General features: G+C 47.2%; 1 protein-coding gene across 1 annotated transcript; it reads left to right on the top strand.

The window, feature by feature from the left end:
• Positions 1–1,453: 1,453 nt before the first annotated feature.
• Positions 1,454–18,745, top strand: LOC136288669 (heat shock factor protein 3-like). Its single transcript, XM_066182125.1, has 13 exons — positions 1,454–1,795; positions 2,964–3,072; positions 4,691–4,818; positions 7,674–7,798; positions 8,660–8,735; positions 9,405–9,466; positions 9,900–9,981; positions 10,265–10,398; positions 11,196–11,441; positions 12,657–12,762; positions 13,344–13,409; positions 14,267–14,333; positions 14,910–18,745. The coding sequence occupies exons 1-13, from the start codon at positions 1,454–1,456 to the stop codon at positions 15,239–15,241; spliced, it is 1,875 nt and encodes a 624-aa protein (XP_066038222.1). The 3' UTR covers positions 15,242–18,745.
• The last annotated feature ends 2,357 nt before the right edge of the window (positions 18,746–21,102 follow it).

Genomic DNA, 21,102 nt, shown 5'->3' with positions numbered 1-21,102 from the left:
CACACCCCGAGGGAAGGGCAGCGGGATGCTCCTGAGTCAGCCCAAGCTATGGCCTTCGTGTCAGCTCAGGGCAAAGTTCGCCGGAGCTTCCTGCGCACAGGAGTGGCCTCCTCAAGGCCCGGGAGCCGCCGAGCCCAGGCAGGCGGGGCAGGCTGGTCTTTGTGTGCTCTCATCCCGATGGCTTGTGCAGGCAGTAACACACACACCACGGGAGTACAGCGGCTCTCAAAGCTGGGTGTGAAAACTGCCTATGGAGACAAACCCGCTGTGCCAGAGCCCCTGCTCACCGCACCGAACCCCCGCACCAGGGGAGTCACACACAGCCCCGAGCCGTGGCGTTCCAACTGCTCTGTGCTGTGCTGTGCTCTGCTATTGGGGAGTCAAGGACAAGTCTTTGGGACAGCCTTCCCAAGGCTTTACAAGAGCCCCACCTGGATTCTGCTTGGAGTTTGACCACATCGCACACACCTGTGGGGGAATTCTAGGGAACAGCAAAAAATATACCTGAATTGAGATGTAGCAGCAGATGGCACAAAGTCTGTGCTCACATACCCTTCACAGTAGCTAACCACCATCGAGTCACTCGACAAGTGCAAGGTGGAAGTAGCGAAATTAGTTTCAAAAGTTTTTGGTTTCAATCTTTCATTGATATTAATATTTCCCTTGATTAAAGAAAAAAAGAAAGAAAGAAAGAAAGAAAGAATACCCAAAACCAACCCAAGTTTTACATTACATTCATCCCTGAACCTTGTACTTTACAGCAGAATCCTCCCCCAGGACTGCCCTTTACCAGGTCCCCGACAGCACAAAAATCGCGAACGAACAGAAATCAGATTTCAGACGGGTAGGTGGGATCCGACTCCCATCTGATCCAGGCAGACGATACAGGGATGTTCCCCGACACCCGACTGCAGGGAAACCACAGCCCGAGGGCGAAGGGAAAGTACAGAAGGAAGGCAGGAGGACGGACGGCTCATCCCTTACGTGCGGAGCGGGAGGCGGCGCGGCGGGGCTGCAGAGCGGAACGCGGGAACGCCGGCGGGGACCAGCCCGGGAGGGACAAAAGGGCTCTGCCTCCGCGGGCTGACCGAGCCCGAGTCCGGCCCGGCCCCGCAGCACCGACCGCGCCCGCTCCCGCCCACAGGGCGGGCCGAGCTGCTCCGCCCCGCACCGACAGGAGCGCCTCGGTCCGGCCGCCGCTCAGCCGAGCCGCGCCCCGGCCGCGCACGCGGAGCCCGGACCGCGGCATGCACCTGTCCGCCCCGCCCAGGGCTCGGCCGCCGGTGCAGGGAGCCCCGGGAAGGCGGGCAGGGGCGGAGGCGCGGGCAGGGGCGGAGGCGCGGGCAGGGGCGGAGGCGCGGGCAGCGGCACCCACCTGCTGGGCGGGACCGGCGGCGGGACAGAGCGAGCCTTCCCCGGGGACCTACCGGGGCAGCGGCTGCGGTCCCTTTAAATGCGTGCGGTGGCGTCACGCGGCCGCGCGCTCCCCCGGGAGCACAACAAGAGTCACGCTCGCGGCCGCCGGGGCGAGGGGCGGGGTCTGGCGGCTCCCGCCAATCAGCGGCCGCTCCGCGCGGCGGCCCCGCCCCTGGCTGCGTCGCGCGGCCCCGCGCGGCCCGTCCCCGCTGGCGCGGCCCGTCGCTGTCCGAGGATGCGGGAGGCGCCCGCGCTGCCCCGCGGCCCCGCCGCGCCCGCCGCGCCCGCCTCGGGGCCCGTGCCCGTCCCCGGCTTCCTCGCCAAGCTCTGGGCCTTGCTGGAAGATCCGGACAGCGACGACGTCATCTGCTGGAGCAGGGTGAGGTGGCCGCTCGGGCCCGGCCCGGGGAGGCCCGCGCGAAGGACTCGAGGGTGGTGGGGACGCCGGGCCGGGGCTGCGGAGCCCTGCGGGCGGGCGGGCGGGCGGTGGCGGAGGGTCCCCGGCCTGCCGGAGCGTGCCGAACCCGCTTCCCCGCCCCGCTGGCGGTGGTGCTGGCGGACCGGCGTGCGCGGCGCCGCGCCCGGCGCCGTTCCCGGGCCCTGCCCCGCTGTCTGGGCTCTCCCCGCCTGCGGCCCGCGGCGGCGGTGCTGGGGCAGCCGGACATCCCCGGGGCAGTCCCGAATTCGCGGTCAGCACCGCTCCAGCGGTGAAAGGACACTGTCAGGAGCCATTAACTGTCCGTTTTCCTTCCGGAACGGAGACACATGTGCCCCGCGGGCTTAGGGCTCGGACGCACCGACCGGGCGCCCCAGACACGCACTGTGTTTATTTTTGTTTCCTGTCATTTTTAAATCCGGAGGGGTTTTGTACACTTTTTTTCCAGCCGTTTGCCCTTTACAAAGGCAAAGATGAAAAGAAACACAGTATTGTTGTTTTCTTCATGAGCGACATAAAGGTCGCTCACGAAGATAACATAAAAGTGATGACCTCTTCCTATTTCCAGGAATTTTGATCTTGAGCATATGATAAATCTGGCGCTGCTGGTGTCACACTTACCCCTGGTCACCGCTGGGTTGTGTTGTCTTAACTTTCGGTAACTCAGCAACGTTACGTGGTTATTTTTAGTGATGACATAGCACATACAATGGAAGAATCTTGTCAGGAGCTGGGCAGACTGATGAAGGGAGATGAAATCTCTTAAGTGGCGTGAATTCCATTTGACTTGTGCAATGCTTATGTTTCCTAGGGACAAAGGGAGCAGGTTTTTAGAACAGTTTTGTATTTGGATTGAGATTGGCGTGTCAGGGCTTTAAGAAAATTCCCTGTTCAATAGAAGTGTTCTGTGTAATTGTGTCATTGAATTCAAACTTTGTAGTCCAGTCCCAAGTACTCAGAAGTGTTCCCACAGACAGTTAGTTCACTTGGCAAAATCTTTTGCCCTTCCCTGCTCTCAGAACAGTCTCTGCTGTTTTATGAGCTTCTCTTAAGAGCAGTGCCTTAGAAAAGCTGTGCTTATTCACTAACTGTTACTCTTCTTGTTTTCTAGAATGGCGAGAATTTCTGCATTCTGGATGAGCAGAGGTTTGCCAAGGAGCTGCTTCCCAAGTACTTCAAACACAACAACATCTCCAGCTTCATACGGCAGCTCAACATGTGTAAGCAGCAGCAGTTCCTACACACTCTTGTCTGCCAAGTTCCTAGCTACTTGGCTTTGGTTTGGTTTTATTTAAACAAGCAAACGGACTTGGCAGCTCTTTCTTCCCTGAAAACCTGAGCCCTGGCCTTAAGTTTGCTTTGCAAAAGAAAAGATTGATGGTGAAGGTTGGTTTAGTGTCTGGTTTTTGTGTTTTAGCTCCAAGTCCTTTTGAGTAACAGCTGTAAGAATATATGTGCTGGTGCTTAGAGGTAGAGTGAGTTTCCCTGAGCTCCAGTGTTGCTCTTGTACCCAGGGGAGCAGAGGTTGTGTGTACACCCATACACCTAGAACATGAAAAAAAATTCCCTGTATTTTGGGGCTACCACTGCTCTTGCCTGTTTTCCTGTGTTGGAACCAGATCATTCCCACCGATGGACTGAGCTGGACTACATTTCTCATTATGTTTTGTCTGCTCTACTTGTGAGCATCGTTTGGCAGCATTGCATAGCTCATGTACAGCGTGGCCAGGCAGAGGGGTGCAGTGAGGGTGGCTCAGGGGCACAGTGCAGCAAGCAGAGCTGCAACAACCGACAGGAATAACTACAGAAGCTTCTGGGACCAGTGGAGGGGCAAACAGCACACGAGGTGCTGCCTTAGAATTTCAGACTGACAGGGAGGAGTTCTCTGTCCTTGCCCAGTAGGTTTGCGTGATCTCTAGCTGATGCCTGTGTAGGTTTTGTAACCTATAGCACAGATAGCACACCTGTTTAGTCTCTGGACAGAGGGTAGATGCTTCTGTTCTTGTCGTGTGCTTGTATTTGTAAGATGCATCACTAGAGTGACAGAGGATAATACAAAGAAACAATCATCTCTTCCCTTGTAGCCAGGATAAATGAAAAAAAAGCAAATATTCCTATGTAGATACACAATGTAGTGGCAACCTCCTTTTCCTGGTGGATCTGTCCTGGCTTACTAATAATAGTTGGAGTGCAATAATTGTGTTAAAACCTTGACTGAGGAGAGATGCGGATTGGCCTGTCAGCTGAATCATGCATCTGCCCTGTGGTGTTTGAGCAGTGACGGAAATAGAACTGGCAATATCTTACTTTGTGCAGGCAGTCTGCTATGAAGAAGGTGCTCTGCTGCAGGTGTTTGCATAGGCAGGCAAGGGACTAACTTCTCTACCTTGCTTTATTCTGTAGACCGTGGTGGTAGATGACAGCATTTGTTTTGATGTGTTGCTGTCAGGGCTAAAAGGGAAAGTACCATTACTCTGCATCCACTGGGACATGATTCTATTCAAGACATTGTAATAAATCTCATTTCTAGCTAACTGTTGTGAAGGTTTGTACGTGGCTGTGATGGTTTGGCCTTGGCTGTCCTGCCCACAGGCACACACTGGTCCCTGCTGTGGAGCTGGTACAGTGGACATATTCTCTACATGTGAGGATCACAGTAATGAAATCATGGAGCACCAAGAAAGGCTACCTTGGCTGTTCTTCACAGTTTCTGCTCCCAGTAACTGTAGAGCAGTGGGCGTTTCGGTAGCATTGGACTTTTCTTAAGCTGTATGTGTTCCAAGTGAGCTTTCAATGAAAGAAATGGAAGAAATGCCTTTGTTGATTTCCTCTCCACAGATGGTTTCAGGAAGGTGATTGCTCTGGAGAATGGTATCATTACAGCAGAGAAAAGTTCAGTCATTGAGTTCCAGCACCCTTTCTTCAAGCAAGGGAAGGCACATTTACTGGAGAACATCAAGCGCAAGGTATAGTCTAACCACATATTTACTTTACTTAGTTATGAAAAGTGGCTTATCAGGAGGACATATGGGTGTTTCAAACACAGCCAGCAAATACCATGGGAACCAAGGTAACTCCCTCATGATGCCAAGCCAGTGCTTAGACAAAACCTGCTCTGCTCTTGGTCGTGACCTGGCGTAGGACCATGTTCTGCATCATTAAAATACAGCCCTTCTCCACAGAGTCCATATCCTGATTGCAGCATAGCATGGTCTGCAGTTTTGTCAGCATCTCCAGCTCTGAGAAGGGCACAAAGTGAAAGGAGCGAAAGAAAATACATTCCCATTTGGCACACATTAAAATTTAGCGAGGTCATTAGTAACCAGTTCATTTGGATGAGTTTGCATAAATTATGTTGCTCCTTCAAAACTGTGTTGCCTCTAAACTGCATCCTTATGGGCACTTTGTGCTTTTCTTTTGTACATTCAGGCCTTGTCTGACCTGTTTCTGCACAGATATTTATTCTCTATTGGCTCATTACAGCCCACAATATCCTGAGGAAGAGAGTTACATGATACATCACGTTGACATTTGAACAGCAGAATCTTTTCTTTAGTCTGTCATCAGGTGTGGCTGCATTGCCCAGGGTAATAAAAGCCCAGGGTAGGCTGGAGAACCACAATTATGTTTGGATTGATTCTTCACTGAGCTGCCCCTGCTTGGAGCCAGAATCGATTGAGTGGCTCTGGCTCAGGCCTGTGCTCCCTGTGCTGCTGTGGCCATCGTGTCCCAGCCTGCACGCCCAGCAGGGCAGGTGCACACTGATGTCAGGTGTGGCACCATGTGTCCCAGGGGTGGTGCACTGGGTGGAGTGTTCTAGATGGAAAGACAAAAGCTCTGCTCAGTGCCAAGGACATTTTTATGAGGCGTTGAATAGGTTAGTGAAAGATACTCTTTGTTGCACAGGAAATGTTAGTGATTCTTTTGCAAAACAGTCATTAGTTTTCTTGCTCTTTTGCTGTCTGGAATGGGGCTATATTCCTGTATTTGCTACAAACTGTATTTCAAGCCTCTGTCAGAACTGAAGGTTTGAATGCAGGATTTGCTTTATTTACTCCCTTTCACTTTTAGCTCTGCTGGTGTGCAGGTGCCCTGTGTATCTTCACAGAATACCAGAATGGTTTGAGATGGAAGGCATCTTAGAGCTCATCTCATTCCACCCACTGCCGTGGGCAGGGGCACCTCCCTCTAGACCAGGTTTCTCCAAGCCCCATCCAGCCAGGGATGGGACAGCCGAGTTTCCCTGGCCAGCCTGTGCCAGTGCCTCAGCACCCAAGGAGTGGACACCCTGATTAGCCAGCTGGGGACTCTGAAGAGCAGCTGCTTGTACTTGGGCAGAATTTATATTGACGCTTGATTTTTTTTGAAGGCTGACTGGCTGCATTTGGAATTTCCACCCACTTTCTGCAACTTTTGGTTGTGTTCCCTCAGAGAGGTGGTGTGCTGAAGAGAAATCAGACATCCTTGAATTCCATTTGGGATGTACCCTGTGTACATTAGCATAAGTCATTAACTGCGGCAAGCAGCAAAGCATCTAGACTGCAGACAGGGAGAACTGTCAGACCCTTCAGTCCATCCTTTGCACCATGGGATTGTGTCAAGAAAGTAGAAAGCAGTTAGTCATGTGTGAGAAATGATTGCACGACAGCTGTGGTCTGTTCCAGCACAAAGAGATGGGATGTTAGTTTATGACACCATAAGTTCATTTCTGATTGTTCTGCTCCCCTTTGGAAGACAAAATGTGTGAACCAACCTGCACAGAAGTTACCTCACACCTCAGCAGGCCAATCCCACATTGGTGCTTTCACCTCCCCTTATAATCCACAAGAAGTGCTTTCACACCCTCCTTGGAATTTAGCAGAGTAACAAGAAAACTCACAGCAGTCTGTAGGTTGGAAGAGACACTGGTACAACTCCATGTGGCTCAATTACAGTCAGTATTTGACAAAATGATGTTCAAAATTATGCCCACAAAACCTGGATGTATCGTTCAGACATGGCTTTTTCAAAATCCTGAGTTGTGTTGCAACTAGCAATGCTTCTGCTGCAGAGAGTTGCTGGAGGAACTGGAAAATAGTTAATACAGAAGTGCAGGAAGGAGATAGTGAACTTTTTGCTCTCTGGTGGCTCTTCCGCCATCATTTAAAGTAGCAGCATTCACAGATTGTGCTGTGAGCAGAAAAGCAGTTTGGACTCTTCTTTCTGGAGACAAGTCTCTGTAACTTCGGAATGCCGCTGAGCAGAGAGGTGGTAGAGGACACACCAATAGGGGGATCTGCAATTCAACTGGTGTGGGATAAATTATCAGATTGAGTAGGATGCATCTAACTAGGCACCTTCATCTCCCAGTAACTTCGTGGAAATTTGTTACTCCTTTGCTGTCATATTTACCCACAGCTAGAATGAATATGATCATCTTGTTCTTCCACTATCAGCTGTGGGGTTCTTTTGGCTGGTGTTTGTTCTGGGACACTAGAGGGCAAACTGTCACCAGGCCTGGCAGAGAACCCCCAGGGAAAGCTTGTTGGAGTCCAGGGCATCTCTTTCCGGTCAGTGGTTTTTATTGTGAATTACAGTCATGAATCTACTGTCTCCAGGTACAAAGTGCTAATCTCATGTTTTCACTGGCATCTTGGTTTTTTCCTACAGTGCAGCCTGTGCTAAGGATTGTCACCTGTAGCAGTTGTGTTTTGTGCCGTGTAAGAACTGCAGACTTACCTGGTCTTTTGATGGGGCTTGGTCCTGCTCTGTAGGCTGACTGCACTCTCCCTGCAGCAAGGAGTATGCACTGTTGGTAGTAATGAGTGTGTACCTGTTCTAGGTGTCTGCAGTGAGGACTGAGGATCTCAAGGTCTGCACAGAAGATTTGCACAAAGTCCTGTCGGAGGTGCAGGAGATGAGAGAGCAGCAGAACAACATGGATGTCAGGCTGGCTAACATGAAGAGGTAGACTCGGCTGTTTTGGGGTGCTTATGCATTGAATGTTGCTTGTATCTGATGGAGATTGGCTAAATATGGGTTTCATTTGAACTGGAAACAGGTGAAACTATATTTTTCCTAAAAATGCCTATTCCACCCTACACAACATTCTGAATCTTGTTTGGTGTTGTAATTCAGTTACAGACTGGAGATTTAGACTGGGAGTTTGTTGGCTGCCTTGAGATTCTTCTCTGATTGCCAGCACCTGTAGTAGTTTTTTAGGTCAATGAGCATTTAATTTTTTGAAGACAAACAGGGTTAGATGCAGTGAGGTACAGCTGGTATTTTGTTTTCTTTATAACTGGAAGTGGACTTTGCACATTCTCATCTCTGTTCTCTCAGATCCCCTTCACATAGGCACTGGTAGTTCATTCAGGTCATTGGTATGCCAGCAGATACCATCCAGAGTTCAGGACATACCTTTCTCTCTGTGTTCCTTTAAAAAAAATAAACAACCAAGTCCCTTGAACACCACCGTTAGATCTGTCCCAAGGCTGTCAGTGTTTGGAAACAGGCAGAGTGAGTGTAACACAAAGTCCTTATTCAACAGCTTTGAGGCTTTGAAGGAGTACCTCAGATCAAGATTATTGGTGGAGCAGCAGAGGATGAGGGTGTCCTTATTGAGTGTTTGTTGCTGCTGATGGAAAATGGAGTTAAGTTAACCCAGAGTTTATGCTAGTGGATCAAATTAACTGAGAGTTAGTTGTCCACAGAGGGAATGTTGCCATTGGTTCTGCTAGGTACTCTAAAAGTTTGAAAGCTATAAAACTAGAGCATATAAAGTAAACTCTGTTCATCCTCTGTCTTCTGATTTATTCTGCATTGCAGAGAAAATAAGGCCCTGTGGAAAGAAGTGGCAGTTCTAAGGCAGAAGCACAGTCAACAACAGAAGCTGCTGTCTAAGGTACCATTGCAGCATCTTCAGTGCTACCATCCTTATTCCTGCCTCTGTGATACTTCATGGCATTCTTTGCTTATGTAGAATGACAAATGACACAGAGCTGAACAGGCTGTATTAATACAGCATAAAGAAAATGTTCACAGTTCCTGAGTGTCCCAGAAGTAGCACAGTAAAGAACCACGAGCAAAGCACTAAGGAAAAGTCATAGTAGGATGTCAGTGTGTGGAGACAGTGCATGGTAACAGGAGCCCAGAACTTGAGAGATTGCAGGCACGTGGAATGGAGTCTGTGAAAGATCTTGGACCAGGATACACTTAGACCATTTGAGAAGTGAACTTGGAACGCAGAAACTGTAGGAGCTTGCACGCTGGAAAAGAATTTCTCTGGTTTATTCCTCAGCTGTTTCTGGTCTGGAATCCTCTAGTGACTTGTGCTGTTATATTGCATTTCAAAAAAAAAAAAAGCCAACTGTGCAAGTGGGCTAATTTTTCTGTGCAGTTTGTAACTCTTGCTTTGTTCTTTAAGATACAATTGCAAAAGGATTTTTTAAATACCTGTTAATTTCTGTCATGTAACTATATCATTTTATAGTAAGATCTGAATTAAGAATTTTATGTTAGGATTGCTATGCTGACCACTTGGTTTTGGTTTTCTTTTATTTTTCCTTTTTAGATTCTTCAATTTATACTAAGTCTGATGCGAGGAAATTATATTGTTGGGGTCAAAAGAAAAAGGTAATTACTTGATAGGTCCCAGACCAGTGTCAGATGTGAATTGGAGGGATAAATCAGTTTCTACTGTGTGACAGGTATTTTCATCACTTGTATATTTAAGCTTGGGAAAGCTGGTGAAAGTTCAGTCAAGCACAAAATAAGTATTTCCTCCTTATCACTAAAACGGGTGGGAAGAGAATATATAAGTTTTCAATTCCAAAGGGCACAGTTATCAGAGGTGGTAAATCTCAAAACGTGTACACATCACTGAGTTCTTGCAAACCACAGTTTGTGTGTGTAGTACAGGCTGCCAGCAGGACCCTTCCTGATAGACGTTCCCAAAAGCCAGGCTTCTTGGGAGGGCAAGAATGTTTACCATTACTGCCTGTCTTTGGCACTGCTGCAGCTCTTCCCTCGGGCAGTCAGGATGTACTAAATCTGTGCTTTGTCTCAGGTCTCTCACGGATGCTGCGGGTGCCTCACCCTCCAAGTACAGTCGTCAGTATGTCCGCATCCCTGTGGAGAGTGGCCAAGCTGTAAGTCTCCCCAGGGCCAGAGGCAGTGGGTTGGTCAGGATGATACACAGTGATAACAGTCTTCATTATAGCTACAAATACCCTAACCTGGTAATCAAATGATCTCCCTTTTGTAACAGGCAGCTTTAGAGCAACACTCTGGCTGTAAAATCATACAAATCAGTGAGACTGGTCACAGATGAAACATGAACAGGAAAGAGAAGCTGCAAGCAGAATGGGGTTTCAGTATGAAAAAAAAAAAGGTCAGAGCCTGTGATTTACTCACTCTGTACTGTATCTGCAGATGGCTTTTTCTGAACATGGTGCAGATGAAGAGGATGGAAATGGTTCAGGTCTGATAATCCGAGATATCACTGACACCCTGGAAGATGCCACCAATGGCCTCCTTGCTGTGGCACACACAAGTGGCAGAGCCAGGTATGGCCAAAGTATATGAAGTATTTATGCCTGAGTTGTTAATTGGGTAGTTACGTTAATGTCGGCAATCCGTCTGGATTTTGGGAACCGGTGTCTCTCTGAATGTCCTTTTGTGACAGGCCTGTTGTAGGCTCTCCTTCAACAGCATGTAGCATTGGTCATTGTCAGATCTCAGGTCTCTTCCGGAGTCCCTGGAGGCCTGTCAGGCTGATGGGGATTGCAGGTTTAATTTGCTGAGGCTGTTCTGTCTGTTCAACAAATGGACACATACTTGACTTTTCAACTGAGCAGGGACCTGAATGCATATATATATATGTATGCTGGTTTCTAATAATCCAAAATGTATATAGATTGCTAACAAATCAAGATGTTAAGTTTTATCTCCAGTTGCAATACTGCTCTCACCAGGCATATCCTAGGGAAGGCATTCTCTGTGTGGCAACAGATTTTACTGAAAACCCATTTGGTTGTTAATACCCAGAGTGAAATGTAGACTGATTTGGAATCTTTTCTTTCCAGAGTCTGTTAGGAGTTTCCCTCCTGCCTATTTGCTATATACTATATTGCTGGTTTTTGCCTGGGAAAAAGGGGAGTTTTGCTCTAATACATAGTCTCTTTATAAGCTGTAGTAAGAGATTCTTCATCTGCCACTTTACTGCTATTTCTAAAGAATAGTTTATTACTTGAATCCTTGACTGGCCTAATCTTACAAAGATTTGGGATACTAAACCTGAAATGAATAGTAATGCAGTTGATAAATTCTCCTGTGTGTTGTTTCTGTTTGGGTCACATTTTAGAGAGCCACAGGCAGCTATGGATCCTGGCCTACCTCTTTGTCAAGTATCACAGCCAAGTGAGTTAAATTGTGCAGAACCTATCCCATCAGTTCCTATAAACGATGTCAGCAAATCCGGCGAAGTAGGCACGGCTTCTGTGGAGCTCCACACTGCACAGCCAAATGCTCCAGAGGACCCCGTGTCAGTAATTGACTCCATCTTAAATGAGAACAACTCTGGAAACCAAAATGATCCTTTGCTGGACAGGTATTTACTTGTTTCTGAAAAACGTTATGCTGTCACCTTGTTGGATCCTGTCAGTTTTGGAGGGTGCATTGTTTGGCAGAACACAGGGAATTAGCTTTTGAATTGTCATTGATGAACTGAATTCTCTGCACCTTTGTTACCAGAGCTTTAAAAAGCTGAGTGTTGGCATCACACATTGAAAAAGGGCAAATGTCCCTCCCACCTTTGTGGTAACACAAACGGTGCCTGTCTGCTGGTGCATCCATCAGTGTGTCCCATCAGCCCACTGCTGTCACTGCCAAGTGCTGCCAAGCAGCAGGTGCAGCGCACTGATCTCGGGCAGGCATTGTGGGCACTTTGTTCCTGGGACCTGGATGTGGATTGTCCTGGTGGTCATCTCACTCTTCTTTCCTTCTCTGCCCCTCATTTATACACAGCTGTTTCCTGTGTGCCCTGTCAGATCACACAGCCCTGGATCAGGGGTGCAGGCTGTGGGTTCCCACCCCACTGTGGCTGCAGGAGAGCTGTATCGAGGACAAAGCTTTAACTCTTGCTCCTACAGCTCTTCTGCTGTGGTCAGCAGCAGGTAGGAGGGTCTGGGGTGGTGTCCCAGCACTCATATGGTCTGAAGCCCTGCTCTATCTTCCTTCCAGGGCACTGCAGGGTGTGGGCAGTACCTTGGAACTGCCGGTTCCTCAGAGCTGGGAATTCAATACAGGAACACCTTATGGCATAGCCAGACATGCAGTGTGGGCACTGTGCCTGCAGCTGCCTTCTCAGGTTCTTCACTGTCAGTCATGTCCTGCCTAGTGTCCCTGGAAACATGTCCAGTTTGGGAACAAGCCAGTGCCTTAAAGCAGCTAGAGTTCCTTCAGGCCCAGATTGTTTCTAGCCCTTTGTTTATCATTTATTGTCCCAGGGCAAAGCCATCAGACCTTTGTTTAAACAGATATTGGTGTACAGGCTGGGACCTGAGAGTATTCACCAAATACTAAAATGAGGAAGGAAGTAGGTATGGAAGAGGAACTGCTTTTTGACCTGGTAGCTGTAGTTGTGTTTGCTGTTCAGGTAGTCTTCCTTATTCCTGTACCTCAGAAAGCTGGAGTGAAAGGTGAAATAGGAATGCAATTTCATCCATCTGGCTGTTCTGGATTGTAGGCAGCCTGCCCTGTGGGGAGAGAGAAGGTCCTGCCTGCCACCTGTGCTTTACAGTGCTCTGTAATTTTGTCTTTTTAGGGAGGAAATTCAGGATTTTCTGAACTGCATTGATGCCAGCCTTGAAGAGCTCCAAGCAATGCTGTCAGGGAAGCAGTACAACTTCGGTGCCGAAGCGTTCAGTGACGTGAGTGTCTTCTCACTATTTCTGATTTCTGAGAAATACTCAGAATTTGTGCTCAGGTTGTGTCATGAAATGCTGCTAGTTTATTCCATGTTGCAATGGGTAAGAGTTGGGAACATCTTGAAAAGCAAATAGTTACAAATAGAATGATTTGTAGGTATTCATAGTGTACAGGGTAATAGTGGAGCCATTCCTAGGTCATACAGGGTTCCTATTCTACAGAACTGGAAGTGGTGGGCGGGGGGGGGAAGGAAACAATTTGCCTCGCTTCTCTTTCTCAAGCCTAATCACATACCGTCACAATGTGAATGTGTATTTGATTCAAGTGTATGATATGGATAATATGGAGTGAAATTTAGCTGTATTCCTGGCATCACTGGGAAATAGGGTAACCTTTTCTCCTCCTGTGACCTCACTTTACTGCCACAGCTTGAAGCTTCCAGCTGAAGGCCCGTGGAGGTGCCACTGTCCCCATGCTTCAGTGGAAGGAGCAGCACACTGGGTCCTGCAGTCCTTTTAGGAGCTCTCTGCAGTTTTATTTCAAGAACTTTGTTAGTTGACATATGGTCTGGTTTTGTTTTCAGACATTTAATCCGGAGCTGCCAGCCCTGGATATGAGCATGATGGAAACTCCCCCTGGTATTGAAAATGTAAGAGTAAGATATATTCTGTGGTGGGGAGGGTGAATGTGATGCTGGGAGTTGAATCTTGCTTGATGCAGCTCAAGGGTGGGGGCAGGGTTGATGGCACAGTGTGACGCTCCTCGGTTATCTCATCCAGCTGACTCCAGGGTTTCAATTATCAGTGTTGGCATGTTGGAATGTAAGAGAGATCTCATGATAATTTCCAGTCTTGCATTCCTGGTGCAGTCACACAGTTGAAATGCCTGTCTGAAGACTGAAGGAAAAGTACTAAAAGAAAATTGTAATGCAATATACTGTAGTTGTTCTGAACATGGCTCTATGGGATTTCCTCAGAAGATACACAGAAGTTCAGCACAAACTTACTTCTCTTGGTCCAGTTCCTAAAATTGATTCATACTATTAAAAAAATAACCCTTGCAAGTGTTATTTTTGCTGTAGTCCTGAAATAATATTTAAACTAGGATTTCCTGGTAGGAAGAGCTTCAACTACAACTGATGTAAACTGTGTTTAAGCAGTGCCTGCAAAATTCAGTTACGTGATGAAATCATGTTTAACTGTTACCCCAACAAGACTGATGATAATAAAACTTCTGATTTGGAAGGTTTAAAACAAGTATTTGCTAGTCAAAAGCAATTTTTTTTGTTTGTTTTGTGTAGTAAGTTAAGTTTGTTTGTATTCTACTGTGCCTCCTTCTGGAAGCTCCTGTGTGCAGGCCTTCATGTGCAATGACAGACATATTGCTCAGTTGCTCCATCTCTCTTCTGTCCTCCTTTCACATCTAATTCTGTTAACCAGTCAGTAAAGACTTCCATTTTGTTGTTGTTAAACATTCTGTCTTAACTCTCTGTCTGCTTTGTTTCAGATGGCAAACTTGGCAGAGAGCACTGAAGGTCTGGGAGCAAGTGAGAGGGAAACTGCAGGAAGCAAAGGTGGGCAGGAAGGAACACAGAGCGCTGTGGCAGCTCCACACTCTGAAAACTGTATTGAAATGGAATTGTTGTAGCCTATAGTATCTCCTTCTTTGGTCTGGTCTTAAGCTTTTTGTGAAGACTGTGATGTTTCACTGATCTTGAAGCTGTGCCTGTCTTAAAAGGCTCATGCTGTGCCCTGTGGTTTTTCACATAGAAAACATGGTCCCATCCTGTGTCCCTTTTCACGTGGAAACATGACATGAGTGCCACAGTGGGAACAGAACTACAAATGCCGTTGTGGCAGTATCTCTTAGAGAGGCTGTGATCCCCCCCAAAGGCAGAGCTGCTTAGGTTACCTCTGCAGTGCTGTGATTGCATGCTGTGAGAGTCAGGGGTTGGAGTGGGCTTCAGGCACTGATGTTTCCAGGCACAGGGGCACTGGCTTCACTGTGACAGCCTTGGGTGTAGGGTTTGTCCCAGCCCAGCCTGGGCTTTCCTGTAGTGCATCAGGTTTGAAGCAACCTCTGCAGGTTTTCTTGCCTTGAATCAGAGCCTTCAGTTGGTGAAACAGTTTGAACTGTGTTTTTCTCTCAGATATGCAGCTGATCCAGTACCGGGCCAATCCTCTGCTTTCCTTATTTGAAGAGCTGCCTTCAGGTGAAGCTGCAGGGAAGGTGGACGATCCGAAAGACTTTCTGCTGCCTCCCCTGGAGGAGAAACCTGCTCTCCAACCTCCATCAGCCAGTGGAACCGTTGTGCCACTTGCAGCTCCGGCAAGCCAGGCCGAGCCTCTGGACACTCTGGGAATGGGTGATCCACCTCTCCTCCCAGAAGACGGGAATGGAGAGTATAAACTGTTTCCACTCCTGCTTCTCAGTCCTGTTGCTAACTTCATAGATGAGGCCTCTGAGATAGAAATTTCTTGAACTCATAGAATATCTGTACCCAGCTTAGTGCTATGGAATAACCACCAAAGGAATGGAGCAGCAAAAAGTGTGAGCTCGGTCCTCTCCTGCTTCCTGGGGACCCTGCTCTGCACAGACTAATGGAAGTTCTCTTGCTGCAAGCAGGGAGCACATCTGGGAGAACTGAACACAAGCTCAACAACATCAAGAGCTGGTGGAGTGAAGGCACCAGACAGAGGGGAAGAACAACAACCCTATAAACATACCACAGTGTATTCCATAACTTTTTATCCAATATTCTTATTGCAAGAGGAAATCTGTTTGTATCCTGTTTGTAAAGTTTGGCTGGGTTTTCTTTTGGTTGTTTTTTTTGTTTTGTTTTGTTTTGGGTTTTTTGTTTTTTTGTTTGTTTTTTTTTTTATTGGGGGGTGGTGTTTGTTTTTATTAGCTGGATAGTAATGTGGTGTGTAATATTTTAAACCTGGGTTATACTGTTTGGAGAGCCCGCTTCAATAGGTGGCTTGCCTACTGTTCGGAATTAAGTTGTTCTTAAATTTTATTTTTAAGCTGAGATTTCTTTTTTGATAGTTACTGGCTACAATTGTTTGCATCTGCTTAGATTACTTTCATACTCCTAGATTTGCTCCTAGGTATAGGGAACATTTTTCCTATGGAAAATGACATTTAACTGTGGAGTATTATTTTTTAACATGCTAGCACACATCCATTGCCCTGGATTGTAGGAGTTGTGGTAGGAAGTGCTTGGCCCCCTGTGTAGCGCTGATTTCTCATGCACATTGCATGGCAGTTGGGGGTAACCTCCCCCCTTTTCATGAGCTGGGGAAATGTACTCCCTCAGCATCTGGCCCATCTCATGCATCTCTTTTACCAGAACTTCAACCCAATCCTGGTGGGTCCTTTCTGAGGCAGGCTGTGGGGCAGAGTCAGGCTCTGGGGTATCATCCCTATTCTGTGGGGTAGGTATCAGGGTGGTTATCCAGGTCAATCTTCCCTTATCTCTGAATGCTAAATAGAATATGCCTATTAGCAGCACCAGCCATTGTATGATATCATGAGCATTCAGAGAGGATTTAAACTCTTCAAAAACTGGTGGGGCAGACCCCAAGAGGTGGGTAAAGGGTTGGGAAAAAAACTCCCCCAGTGTCATTTCCTCACGGTAGGTACCATTGTTAAAGTAACTCCAAAAACACACAGTTAGTGTACGATAGCCCTGAATCTATGTGCCTGCCTTCCAGAGGAAATTAAAAATCCATGAGTTCTTCACCTTATTAAGCCGTAAAATAAACTGGATGACAGTCACAGTAGCTTTAGTTATAGGGCCCATGTTTAGATAAGGGCCTGCAAATGGAAGGAATACAGCCACAACCACATGCCACCCAAACCAGGGAAAAGTGGACCACATGATGCTGTCCAACAAGGCATCTATACACAAGAACTTAGGTCACCAAAGAACTGCTATTCCTTTTTCCTCTCAATGCCCTCTAGCTGCACGTTGGGCACCAAAATCTGTCTTGGTTTAGATAGACAGGTATCTGCCAGGGAGGGTTGGAGTCTCCCTTAAAATGTAAGCCCCCCCACCCCCCCCCCCCTTTTCCAAATTATTATAAATTTGCAATTAAAAGACTCAGGCAAAGATTTTGGGAATAGGTATAGCAGTTCTTTACTAGGGATATAAAAATACAGATGTTGTAGTATAGAAGAATAAGCAAACAAACAAACAAACAAGAAATCCTAGAAAAAACCCTGACAGAGTCAGAAATACAACCTGACACCCTGTTGGTCAGGATGTTGGAAGCAGTCCACAGTAAACCCTCCTGGAGCGGCAGATGTGGTTCTGTTGGAGTAGAGATGGTCCCGTTGAAGAAAAAGGGTCCAGTAATGGTGAGATGGGTCCGGTCTTCCTCCAGGGATCCAGTAGAAAAACTGGATACCTAGGGGGACTGTGGCTCTTTTTTATCTAGGTTAAGATGGTTTGGCTCCTCCTCCCTGTGTGGATCAACTTACAATAGTACAATGTAATGTGTCATGTCATTGGTGAGCTCTTAATGGTCCGTTAGCAGAAGACATTCCCATGGAAGTAGTGAAACAATGAAGAGAGATAAGTAGCACTCCACCATCTGATAAGTGACACTGACCCATTTGGGCAAAGATAAGCAATTCTGCTCCACCCAGATGGAATATAATAATATGCTCTTTACAAAACCCATGACACCCCAGTTCACAGGTCACGTGTCCTTGGAGGTGGTCAGTAGGACTGATTTGTGTTTAGCAAAGGCCAGCAGCTGTCCCTAAAGTGAGAAGGGGGGCCCTGGGGTGCCTTGCACTGACACAGAGTGTCACATCAAGGTATCTCTGTGCTGGTAGCAGCTATTGTTCCCTGCCCCTGTGTGGACACCAGGTTTCACGCTGCAGTTTCTGCCCGTGGAATCTTAAAGCCAAATTAATCCTGATGCATCTGAGTCTTTTGACAGTGAATTACATAAACTAGTGTCTACTTCACCAAAAAATCTTTCCCCAAAGTTTCTTTTCACACTGTTTCTCAAGTTCTCTGAGCAGCTGCACTGTGGAGCTGAGCCCCAATGTCAGTGGAGCAGCAGGTTGTGTGCTAGTACCAAGCATATCACAGCTTGACTAACCCACACAAACCTGCTATGTGCTGAAGTGACAGCAAACTGCTGGGGCTGCAAGAGGCCTGGATGCAGGTAGAAACCCCCTTGGATAATATCACCTGATACTTCCTACCAGCACAGTTACTTTAATTTTTTTCTAGTTTTAGGAATTCAGGCTACCTGCAGGCTTTGTTCTCTCTAATGTTCCTGAACTAATAAGTGCTGATCTCTTTTATATGTGAGAATCCAAGGTAAATATTCTGAAGCCTGCTAGATAATGCATGTTACCTGTGCTGGCCCGACCTGATTGGATTTGTGCTTCACTGTCAAATCTCTGAGTTGCAGAGGAAGGTCCTGCTCCTGAGTGTGTAACACCTTCAGTGTCATTTCATTTCTGTGCTTCTGTACCTGTTCTTGCCTCATGACCATTCTCATTTCCATCCTTTGCATTGCCTTTTGTCAAGCTTGTCTTATTCAAGCCTTCACAGTCTTTCTTTCCCTGACTTATTGAGGCCAAGGGCTGAATAGTCTCAAGTTTTCATGAGCTGAAGGGAGAGGGGGAGGTGAGCATGTTGTGTCTGTCCCAGGTCAGGTTTGGTTTGTTAATTCTTTCCCAAAGGCCACAGTTTTGCCAAGAATGAATCAGTGAAAACCAGGATTTTCTGGTGTGCTGTTTGACAGCACCATGCAGACAGCAGAGTTCTTTGGGTGGTTGATCTGCACCTCTGACTCCCTGTGCTGGTTGGACTGTAATTTCTGTCATGGATTATTGTCATGTTCCTCTGTCTCAGAGTCCTCTCAGCGCGGCTCACTGTCAGATATTGGGTCTGAGTGCATCATGGGTTTTTAGTACACTTTCTCTCTTAAGAAGTTAAGAAACCAAGGCTTAAGAAAATTGAAAAAAAAAAAAAAAAAAAAGTTTGTGCATCTGTGTGTCTGGTTTATGTACAGGTCCGGGAAAGTATTTGTGCAACTTTTCTAAGAAAGATTGCAATGGAAAGGGGAAGACTAAATAACAAAAAAAAACAAAAAAAAAAAAACAAAAACAAAAACAAAAACAAAAAAAAAAAAAAAAAAAAAAAAAAAAAAAAAAAAAAAAACACCCAAAAAAAAAACAAACCACACCACATGCTGAAGTAATTAAACTCAAGAATTGCAAAAAGATTAATGTGTTTCTTGTACATTCTTTATGTGTGTTCCTGTCTGTGTCAATGTTTCCCAAACCTGTTCACTGATTTTTCAAGAGCTTTCATGCTTCTGGGGTGTGTTTTCATGATGGAGCTGCTGCTGGTTCATGAATAACTAGGTTCATGAGGAGAGCCTAGTGTCTGTTTCCAGAGCCCCGGAGAACAGCACCTGGGACAGTTTTTTCAAAAGGGTTGATGTGAAAGCTCAAAATACCGTGTGTGCTGAAAAATACACCAGATGTAGTGCACATGTGCACATGCTCTCCATAGAATCCAGTAGGAAAGACCCTCACCTCCATCAGGTATGGATGAAAATACTCACTGGGGGATAACAGAAAGAAATGGAACAGCCCAGATCATCTGTAGCACCAGGCAGACCCCCAATCTCACACCCCTGTGCAGACTCTGCCCAGGGTAACTGGCACCATGGGCATTAGAGTTTTTGTGGGATTTTTGTAGAAGTAAGGAACTGTTCATTTCCACTGCCAAGGAAAAGGATCTTTGTACAGAACGTGCTGCTCTTCAGGATAAGGACACGGCATGTGGAGCTATGGACAGACTCCTCTGCTGTGACCAGCTGGCTGAATCTGCAGCCCAGTGCACCTCCAGCGCAGTGCAGCTGCTGCCCAGCCTGTGCCAGAGGCCAGGGGCCAGGCAGTGAATCACCAGCCCCCGTGTGCCAGCCTGGGTGGGGAAAATGCCCCACTGCAGCCTGAGGTGTCACCAGTTTGTCACTCATGACCGCAGGGGCCTTGCTGCAGCAACAGCTTCCTAACTTCCTTCTCCAGCATCAGTGCACGTGGCTGCTGCCTGGCTCCTTGGCTTTATCACTCTGTCTGTGAAGGAAAGATTGCTCTCCCTTATCGTTCATGTGCTGGGAATTCACAGAACACTCCCAGGCATGGCAACTGCAGACTGAGAAAGTGCCAAGTGCCCCTTTCATGCTCCTTTCGGATCTGCTTTTACACTGTTCCAACACAGCCCTCCCCGCACCGACCGCGGGAGCCTTGCCAGCAGTTCATATCTCCTGTGTGCTTGCTAACAGAGCTTCTCCAGAATACAAGGAAACCTGATTTTGCTCTGTCTCTCCTGGGCTGTGTGATGCCATCTCATCCATCCATGCTCAGAATGTTTTGTTGTCTCCTAAAACAAGGTTCTTGTTTTGAAAAGCAGTATTATGGTATCACAGATGCTCAAAGCAGAAATAAGCGGTTGCTGCCACAGTCACCTTAGGTACAGGTGCCAGGTGCTGCACTGTATAAAGGACAAGACTTTTCCTGCCACTGTTCCCCCAGCTAACAGGGTAAATGTAAATATGTGAATAAATATCCACGCATCTTTTTTAGTCACACAGTTTGAGTTTTAGCTTCCTGGTTGGTCCAGATCCTGCTAGTGATACATTCCTGTTGTGTTTTCACCCCAGCCAGCAATCAAGCCCCACACAGGCACTTGCTCACTCTCCCATAAGTGGAATTGTAAAGAGATTTGGAAAGGTAAAAGCTGGAAAACTCTTGGGTTGAAACAGATTAATAGTGGAAGCAAAAGCTGGCACACAAGCAAGGAAAAACAAACGATTCATTCACTGCTTCCCTAGGGCAGACAGGTGTTCAGCCACCTCCAGGAGAGCAGAGCCCCATCACATGTAATAGTGAATTGGGAACACAAACACCATCACCCCCTATGTCCCCCCTCCTTTTTCCCCCCAGCTTTACATACTGAGCATGATATCATGTGGTATGGTCAGTTGGGGTCACCTGTCCTGGCAGTGTCCCCTTCCCATCTGCCATGTACCCCTGGCCCCCTCACCAGCGTGGCAGTACAAAAAGCAGAAAAGGCCTTGGCCCTAGGTAAACACTGATCAGCAATGACCAAAGCATTTCTATATTGGCAACCTTGTGCTCAGCACAAATTGCAATACATAACCCCATATTAGCCACTGTGAAGACAATTAATTCTACCCCAGCCAAACCATAGTCTTTGACTTAGTTCAAGACAATGTAGGCTCCTACCCTCCTCCAGCAAGCTCTGCTCCTTGCAGAGTTCCAATTATTTGACTTTAACATGG

Source organism: Chamaea fasciata, unplaced genomic scaffold (genome assembly GCF_029207755.1).
Source record: "Chamaea fasciata isolate MVZ Bird 193981 ecotype frontalis unplaced genomic scaffold, bChaFas1.0.hap1 SCAF_4, whole genome shotgun sequence".
NCBI lineage: Eukaryota > Metazoa > Chordata > Aves > Passeriformes > Sylviidae > Chamaea > Chamaea fasciata.
This window is presented reverse-complemented; position numbering and strand designations above follow the sequence as displayed.